This window comes from Lactuca saligna, chromosome 7, assembly GCF_052625555.1.
Source record: "Lactuca saligna cultivar CGN05327 chromosome 7, ASM5262555v1, whole genome shotgun sequence".
In the NCBI taxonomy this organism is placed as follows: domain Eukaryota; kingdom Viridiplantae; phylum Streptophyta; class Magnoliopsida; order Asterales; family Asteraceae; genus Lactuca; species Lactuca saligna.
Window position 1 is genome coordinate 65,255,063 of NC_136423.1, and position 10,133 is coordinate 65,265,195.

The following is a 10,133-nucleotide window of genomic DNA, read 5'->3' on the forward strand; positions in this document are numbered from 1 at the left end:
AGAATGGATCTGTCTTGACGATACAACAACTAATTCAAGAACAAATCTTGAATCAGTCGAAGTTCACCATGATCCCTTTGATGTAAAGAACGCTTTTTAAGAGAAAGTGTGTGTTTCATTAGCCCTCAAATTCTGTCTGAATTCCTCCATTTATAGGCTTCCAATAGTAGTTGTAGACCACCAACCGAAATTAACTGCTAAAAAACTATCTGCAGTTAATCATATATTTAACATAATTTGTTTTATACTAAATAAATAAAAATTAATTAATGACTAATTAATTTTGGATTACATATAAAAAATATTATTTAGTCAAACATAATTTGTTTTATACTAAATAAATAAAAATTAATTAATGACTAATTAATTTTGGATTATATATAAAAAAATGTATTTAGTCAAGAAGAGACCTAAAGCCCATGACACTATCTTTGACCATTAATATTTAATAATTCCCAATTTGACTAGTCCAACACCACACCCAAACCCAATATGCTTAACCTATTACTTGATCCATTTGAATAAATGAGTGAGACAAGCCTTATAAGGTGGGGAAATGTTTTCTCTTCCACCAATGTAGGATAAGTCTCATATTGTAATTTTGTAGAGCAAATTTCCAAGAGCAAGATCGTGAAACAGAAGGAGAAATAACATGTGATTAGGGTCGAGAGCTTACTAGAAAAATCATGGACACAAATGCGGAAGCAAGACCAGACCCCTCTTTCTCTCTACACACACACATCGATTGTGAAACAGCCTAAGAACACAATTGAAACGTTCTTGCTTCGAATGTATAGGTCGAACACAAGGAAAAAGAAACAAACTTATCATTTACATAGCCTTAACGGGGTTTTAATTTTTAAATACCAAATTACAACATTAACCATCTATCTTTTCTCGTTTGTTCAATCTTTGTTCATATTCTACCTTTTATTTTTATTTGAATTAATTGTAACCCTAAATTATATTACACATTTGGTTTACATAATTTAATTTATTATATACTTTATAATAATTATTTTAAATATTCCTTAACACCATTTTATTTAATTTATTTCAATCTATAGTCATAAAACCAAAATCATTTACAAAAGTAATTATTCGAGTAACGTAAGCTAACATCGCTAAAAACAAGATTTCTCGGTAGTTCACTTTTTGAGCCTAAATTGTAGCAAAAATGGAGGGCTATAACATGGGGAATAATCACCTCATTCTGAGCTCCTACGAAGGAAATATGATCGTTAAAATTGGAAAAAAAAATTATAACAATGTTCAGAAAAAAAAACATACAATCCTAATAGTCTATGTTTAAAGTTATGTAACTCAACTATTTCTTAACCAATTTAAGTGTTTTTTAGTCTAAATTGCAGCAAGGACAGAGGGCTACTATGATATCCTTATTTTTTGCGGTCAGAAAAAACCTTTTATTTATGCTTATTTTTAAAAACATATAATCTTTTTGAAAATGCGGAATATGTCCCTTATCAGCTATAGATTATTAGACTTTGGGATTAATAATGAATCTAGACTATCATTAGTCATGACCAACGTAAGACTAAGACTTAATGATAATTAAACATAGGTCACATTAAAGGAAAAGTCAAAGTGCTAAGGTGAAAGTTGCCAAATTCACAAGTCATCTGCTTTTTGAATACATAATTACTTTCATCTTACACATATATATGAAGTATTTAGATAATTGAATGTTATATGTGCTTATGTACAAAGATGTTATGTGTTAGATGAAATATTATAAAGATCAATTTTATATGATTTATGTCGTACATGTATTTTCATGAATATAATACATTGGGTATTAAGAGATTAGAATGATAAGATGTCATACTATGATGAGAGTTAAGATGCTATAGTATGATGAGAAATGAAACTGATAAGATGTCATAGTACGATGAATGACGAAAATGACAATGAGATGTCACGACTTTAATGATACTACTGTACTAACAATGTAGAAATGGTAATAGTGTACTAATGATGTAGGAATGTCGGAATGGTACTATTGTACTAACAAATTAGTCATCTAACAGAGTATAGTTGACGAGCACCAGACTACTCAAGACAGTCTTGTGGAACACATGCGGGTTTATAACCTGTAGGTGATGGACATTATGCCCATTTGGTGTACTCTACTCCATACTGACATGTATTACGGAGAAATTCCTGGAACAATACTATCAATAATGATGATTAAGATGATCCTTAGGTCATATCCTTAAGAATGAAAATAGAAAGAAATTTACCGACATGTATTGCGGAGAAATTCTTGAAACAATACTGTCAGCAATGATGAATATGATGACCCTTAGGATAGATCCTTAGGGAAGAATAAAGAAGAAAATGGGGATGTGTAATCGTGTTAATTGCTTGATAATTAAACATAATAACTACATTATTATGAGTTGAAAATCCTATATATTCACCAAGTTTTCTAACCCAACCCACTCAATTGCTTTGTATTATAGGTAACAATATGTAGGTAATGATGTTCGGACTTGACGAGAGATTAGAGGAAATATTTGTCATAATATAAAAGATATAGTAATGTGTGTAAGAATTATGTTTATGCTTATGTTTATTGTATCAGTTAGGACATCCTAATCCTAAGTTTTTAATAAACACTAACGAACATTTTCTTCGGAAAGTACTTTTACGGGACCAATTTTGCATTTATAAACAAACTCTATTTTAAAATAAACATAAATAAAAAGGTATTTTTTAGTCGAGAAATTGGGAATGTTAGCTACAACTTGGTAAAACTTCAATTTATTTCAAGCTCGTATGAAAGAGTTAGCCGTTCAAAGCTGGGCAAAAATTATAAACATTGCTAAGAATTAAGTTGATTTTCCCTTACACAATTTCAAAACTGAAAAGCCCAAGAACCGCCGACCTGAAAATCAAAAAACCAAAAACCCAAAATTGGTATTTTTTGGAACTGAATGACCGATTCAGTTTCGATTTCAATTTAATTCGTTTTTTTCTCATCCTTTATTAAGGATGTGAATTCATTACTATATGGCTGATTTTTAGGCATTTATAAAAATGACTGTTTGTTTTGCTTGGAATGGTCATTTCAGACTTTTTTTGGAGCTAACTTCTAAAATACTTTTACTGACATAAAAATATATTTTATATTCTAAGTTTCAGATTTCGAATTATGAACAAAAAAACAATGTTGTAAAAATTCCGACTAAGATTCATTTAATCTCAAATTAGTCTCTAGGCGTTATTCGTCCGACTTGAAGACGCTTACCTATAAATCTCTGCATATACAATGAGCGAACCAGTAGCAAACAATTAATTTTTAACACTTTAAAGAAATTATATATCAATAAAAACTATTTGAGGAATTAGTAATATTGTATTAAATTATTTGAGCGAACTAGTAGCAACAAACCAACTAGAAGACACCTACCGATTAATCTAACGCTTTTCCGATTAATCTCTTAACCCCACTTCATTGACTAGTTAATGTCAAACGTGTTTTGTACAACCATGAGAAAAAGAAAAAAATCCGGAGTTTCAAAACATATCTAAAATTCAATGAACAAGTCTAAAATTTTAAATATTATGTTTTGTTTTTTAACCGAAATGTAACAAAAAAAATTAAAGAAGCAAAAGAAAAGAAAAGTAAAGCATGTTACGATAAAAGTGCATAAAGTGTATCATTTAGTTAAGAAACCGGTGATATTAAGGACGTGTTGGGCATGTAATTTTGAGAGCTTCTAATCATTTTTAACTATTAAGAAAAAGCTCGAAAAAAAATCGTTCAACTATAAAAGCTTTTAGTTTTTATCTTAAACAAAAAACTTCAAGTAACGTTTAACAAAAAAAAAACATTATATTTTTTATAAATCGATTTTAATTATCCTTTTTTAAAATAATATTTCTATTTTATGTTTTAACCATTTTATTAATTTTACATGTTTTAAAAACTACTGCTTTTAGCTAGTTTTGTGAAAGCCAATCTTTCAAATGTAAAAATATATTTAATATTTTTCAAAAGCGTTTGGTAAAATAAAAAATAAAATTATTAATTATATATCATTTGGATCCCAAAATGCCATTCCGATAGAAATGGTTATATCTAGTAAATTTTAAAAAATTGGATCATTTCCACGTATTAAAAGAAACATGGTTCGTTTTTTAAAGGGATAATGATTTAGGAGAGTAACTACCTTTTATTCGTATTCACATATTGACAACTTCTTCTTTTTTGTACATAATAAAGCAACCAACTTGTTTTAACTGTTTAAATTATATCAATATTACCGGCTAATACATGTTTTAACCGGTAACTCAAAGGGAAAATGACTACGGAGGGTAACTACCTCTTATCCGTGTTCACATATTGGCAACTTCTTATTTTTTGTACATAAGAAAGAAACTAACTTGTTTTAACTGTGTAACATCCCAAAAATCATGACCAAAAATTTCGTTTTTAATTTCATACTAAAACCATAATTGTCAAACCATTAATTTAATACTCCAGTATTGGGCCTCGTCCGACATCAGGCCTCGTTTATCATCGAGCCACGTTCAGTATACAAATATGTCTCTCTTAGGCCCCGCCTGTCTCCGAGCCCCGCCCGCTAAACACATACAATCATCTAACATGCTAACACATAAAGAAACATACTCTACTGTATCCCTGTCCTAAGAAACATACTCTGCTAATAATGAGATACATAACTTCGTTCGTACTCAGCTAGTTCCAGCCAGGGCTTCAGCAGTGCAAGGTGAATCTCCTCACTGTGTGAATGGGTCTAAGGCCACAATGCCAGCCCATGTAGTCTATGAGTAGGAAGACTCGGGGGTTAGCCATAGGCATTGTTTGCTAGTATGTTATTCCAGACCAAGGTCTGATGTCGTGCGGGTGCCTGAGAAATGTTTTCATGTTAGATTATACTTGTTGTATGTGTGATACTTGTATGTGCCTGGTAAAGAGGTGAATGTGGACGAGCTCCTGTATCTCATCACTAGTTGAGTACGAACGATGTTTTGTATCTCATTATTACCAGAGTATGTTTCTTAGGACAGTGATACAGTAGAGTATGTTTCTTTATGTGTTAGCATGTTATAGGATTGTATGTGTTTAGCGGGCGGGCCCCGGAGACAGGCAGGGCCTAAGAGAGACATATCTGTATACCGAGCGAGGCTCGATGCTAGACAGGCCTGATGTCGGGCGGGGCCCGATGTCGGAGTATTAAATTAATGGTTTGACAATTATGGTTTTAGTATTAAATTAAAAAAAAAAAATTGGTCATGATTTTTGGGATGTTACATAGTTAAAACAAGTTAGTTGCTTTCTTATGTACAAAAAATAAGAAGTTGCCAATATGTGAACACGGATAAGAGGTAGTTACCCTCCTAAGTCATTTTCCGTTTGAGTTACCGGTTAAAACAGATATTAGCCGGTAATATTGGTGTAATTTAAACAGTTAAAACAAGTTAGTTGCTTTATTATGTACAAAAAACAAGAAGTTGCTAATATGTGAACACGGATAAGAGATAGTTACTATCTTAAGTCATTTTCCCTTTTTTAAATAATTGTCCCTGAAATATCATTTTTGGCTAAGAACACATGAACCAATTTCGTACTTTACCGTATTGTTTAATGCTATTAAATTAACTCTGCTTAATTTAATTTTCTTTTTCTGATGAGGAAATTACATATAGCCATTTATGGATTTTAAGCTTTAAACATTTATATATATATATATATATATATATATATATATATATATATATATATATATATATATATATATATATATATATATATATATATATATATATATATATATATATATATATATATATGGAAAAGTGAATATACCCTTAAGGGTATATAAGCTTACGTACCCAAACACACCATAATACGTCGTTTTATTTAATATATTCATTATAATGTTTTTTAAAATCCAACCCAAACTTGATTTAATTTCAAGATTTTCGAAATTTCACTATTATATTTCTCTAACATCGCATATTTTTGCCGAACACCTACTAAGTTATATATATTGTAGTTGAAAATGAAAATTATGTAAGATGAAGACAAATGTGTAATATATAAAAATCATGGAAGTAAATCAAGTTAGAAGTTAAATTAAAATAACATTGGACAATTAGAATGTATTATATGATACAAAACGACGTATTATAGTGAGTTTGGGTAACTAAGTTTATATATATATATATATATATATATATACACACACACGCGCATTAAATCAAACACATTAAATTGTCAAGTTTTGTTAGTTAAAAAGCAACTTATAAACTAGCATTTAAAATAGCTACTTAAATTAGTATTTTTTTAGTTTTTTTTAAAATTTTCCAAATATAGCTTTTAATTCATTATAAAAACATATTCTTTTAAATGTTATTTTATATCTTTCAGCTACCAACTAGTTTTTTATTTAACAATTTGTTGAGATTTTCAACAAGTTTTTATTTAACAATTTGTTGAGTTTTTCAACAAGTACAACAAACATAACGTAAGTCTACGATTCTTGAAAATGTTCTAACAAACACAATTGCAATTGAAAGAAATGCTGTAAAGTAAACTGATCTTAATTCAACTCAATTTCATTTCAACTAGAAAAAACAATGCAAATACAACAAAACATGATTACAAGTCTTGAGAGATTAGCCTCTTTTAGGCATTTGTTAAGAGAAAACATGGTAAACAAAAAAGGTTGTTACATGCCTCATATCATACTTTCACATTAATAAAATATCATCAGGCCTCCAAATGCACAAGTAGCAAAAGATTCTGATAAATCATAAATTTGTAGATTTGATTCCATCCAAATCTAACCACTAAGCAAATCATATATATATATATATATATATATATATATATATATATATATATATATATATATATATATATATATATATATATATATATATATATATATATATATATATATATAATGTGATGTTTTTGCATATAGACATATCTTAGTCAAAAAGTGTCTCAAGGTGCCTTTAACAACACCATTCCCTGCATAAAAACAATAAAAATTTTGAATCTTCAAGGGCTAAATCCGTAAATATATAATTTATTTTTACAAAACATTTTAAGAAAATGATGATACGTTTTAATGAGGGGAAATATATATATATATATATATATAGAATTAGGACTTAATGGAGAGCTTACCAGCTGAGTTAGATGTTACACACTTTGTGCTTTTGTGGATACATCTTTAACTTTAGCATCAACATTGTCCTGCAGTTTATGATAATTTTTAGGGATAAATTATTGTAAAATTACCTAACTACCCCTAATTCATTCAAGTGATTATAGGATTATTTGATTCAATTGCTTTGAAAATACACAACCAAGTCAACTCATGGCCATTCTTGGATTCCTTTCATTGTACCCCATTTCTATGAATATTATTGTGAATGAAAATAAAAGTTATAAATCTTTTATAACATGTTTCAAGATTTAACCTCTTACCATTTTACAAGTGTAACAATCAACGAATGAGCTTAAATGTTTCAAATGATTAAACATAAAAATTCAATCTTTAATTCAAGTAGACAATAATTAACTTGCAAGTTACATAAAAATTCAATCTTTAATATGAAGTCATTTCTAGATAATATTTTGTAAGCATCATTTGGAAAACTAACAATAAAACATCATACTTTGCAAAATGCGCTATTCAAAAGAAACAAGAATCGCTCATTTTAACAAACTTTAGTTTACTTCTTTGCTTCAAAAGAGAGACAAAAAAGCTATGCATGATAGTTCAAAAGGTAAATTATCTAAAAAGAAGAAAAGAGAATATATTCATCTTTAAGTCCAATTCAAGTTCTTTTAATGTAATATTTGATGCAATTTTATCAAAAAAATTACATGAATCGAAATGATTAGTATAACGCTTGGTGTAATTGTCAAATTGTATAAAAGATTTTCTTGAATTCTATCATTTCCAGATTGAAAATTAAAGAAATTTGACCAGATAAGTTAAAGAAAATAATAGAAATTCAATCCAAGAAACTTACCACGCCATTCTTTTCGTAATAATCATCAAGAGCCCATTGATATTTCGATTGATTCAGCCCAAACCAACGAGCTACATAATCATCCAAACTTGAATGTGCTGTTAAAGATCAAAGATTAAACACAATTCTAACTTCAATGGACTACATAATTCCGATTAGGTATTGTATTCACTATTGAATAACAAGAAGTAGAACAAATTAAGCAATTATCAAACAAATCTGGGTTTAAATCTAATGAAATGACACAAATTCGTTTTTCAATTCCTTCTAAGTGTAAAGAATTCAAAATCGAAAGGAAAAAAGAAAGCAAATGATACCATTCTGGACTTTAGCGACGGCATCCCAAAAGAAACCGAACTTTGAGTCGTAGGCCGAAGCGGACTTCTCGTATTGAACCGGTGGCGGAAGGACCGGAGGAGCGGATTTCATCGGTGGAGAGGACTTCACAGGCGGCGGCGAAACATCTTTTCTCTTCGGAGATTCAGAAGCCGACACAGGAGAAGATTCGAATGAAGGCTTGGGAGTAGGAGGAGGAGTAACAAATACGGTGTAAGGACCGATCTTGCCGATCATCGGCGGAGTCGCCGGTTCTTTGTTGATCGGCATTTTTAATTTAGAGAAAAAAAAACAAAGAGTTCTTCCGCAAAGTTTGATCGGGTTTTTAGAATAAAGATTGGGGAAAATGTCGATTTGAAAAAATATAGATAAAGGGTTCGATGATTGTAGGGATGAGTGAAAGTGAAGTGAGAATCTCGAAGCAGAAAGCAAAGGGTTTTGGAGAATATGGTGTTGCAGCAGCAGCTTCTCACTCTCTCACACACACATACACACACTGGAGATAGAGAATGAGAGATGTTCGGTTGGTGGGATCTTTGTCTTTCATATTAAATTACAATTGTTTACCCTTAACTATGCCTTAATCTACATATGTAGTCCATTAAAATAATACTTTGATTTTTATTTATCATATCAAGTTATCAACTAGTGTATCCCTTGTATGTTCAAAATTTCAAATCAATTTTTATAAGATTATTAAGAATCTAATTCAACCCAAATTTTAATGATTATATATATATATATATATATATATATATATATATATATATATATATATATATATATATATATATATATATATATATAGCCTCGAGTATAACATTGTATCGTTTGTTTAAAAAAATAGAATATAAATCTCCACAACTACTTGTTTTTTTTTCCTAATATAAAGAATTATGGGTTTATGGCCAAAACTATTTTTGCTATCATTTAATGAAAATAAAATTTAAAACTACATCAACCAATCTTTTTTAATAAATAAAAATAATTTTATCATTTGTTAATGTATTATATCACATGTTATTGTGGTAATTTAGATTAAATTATATTCATACGTCATATTGTGGGTTTTTTATTTTATTAAATTTCATATAATATTTAAATGTAATAATATATGTATATCTAATTCATTAATACAACTTCTTTATAATTTTTAAATTTTTAAATTGAATTAAATTATTTTAGTTGTTTAGTTATTTAAATTATTAGTTTAAATTTAAAGATAAATAAACACTTTAATTTTAATAATTAAATATTTTTTCTTATAAATCTAAAGGTTCTAAATTGTTAGATCTTTATATTTGTTTTTTTTTTTAATAAACATATATTATATATGGACCTTACAATTAATTTTTCTAACAACAATCCTCTAAAATAAAAATCTAAGTATGTTTTGCCATTCCTAATCTAAAATTGATGACATTAATTGATATTCATTAAATAGCCACATGTGATTTTTGAATTTTAGAGGCATTTTTGTCTTTTGTGAGCTGTCTCGTTATCTTCGTATTCATTATTTATAGAAATAATATGAATGGAAAAATATCAACCAATAACCAATCAAAGCAATTGATAATCTACGCATACACATATGACATGTGAACAAATAAGTAATATACACCAATATGGAAAAATAAAGGAGATATCAATATGTATGTATGGTTGTTTTAAAATAAATAAATAAATAAATAAAACAAAACCACTTCTATCATTTATTTCGGTTAAAAATCATTCTGATAGTTTTTGGTTGTGTA

At 28.6% G+C, this 10,133-nt stretch overlaps 1 protein-coding gene across 1 annotated transcript; it reads right to left on the reverse strand.

Moving 5' to 3' along the window:
* Window positions 1-6,588: 6,588 nt before the first annotated feature.
* Window positions 6,589-8,901, reverse strand: LOC145003879 (uncharacterized). Its single transcript, XM_078962785.1, has 4 exons — window positions 8,361-8,901; window positions 8,044-8,141; window positions 7,190-7,258; window positions 6,589-7,030 (listed from the first exon to the last, which is right to left on the reverse strand). The coding sequence occupies exons 1-3, from the start codon at window positions 8,647-8,649 to the stop codon at window positions 7,205-7,207; spliced, it is 441 nt and encodes a 146-aa protein (XP_078818911.1). The 5' UTR covers window positions 8,650-8,901; the 3' UTR covers window positions 6,589-7,030; window positions 7,190-7,204.
* Window positions 8,902-10,133: the final 1,232 nt, after the last annotated feature.

Excerpts from the sequence above, each read along its gene's own strand:
- LOC145003879 (XM_078962785.1), bottom strand. The coding sequence starts at position 8,649 with ATGCCGATCAACAAAGAACCGGCGACTCCGCCGATGATCGGCAAGATC. Across the intron at positions 8,142-8,360 it reads CGTCGCTAAAGTCCAGAATG|CACATTCAAGTTTGGATGAT; the intron begins GTATCATTTGCT and ends GATCTTTAACAG. Across the intron at positions 7,259-8,043 it reads ATTACGAAAAGAATGGCGTG|GACAATGTTGATGCTAAAGT; the intron begins GTAAGTTTCTTG and ends CATAAACTGCAG.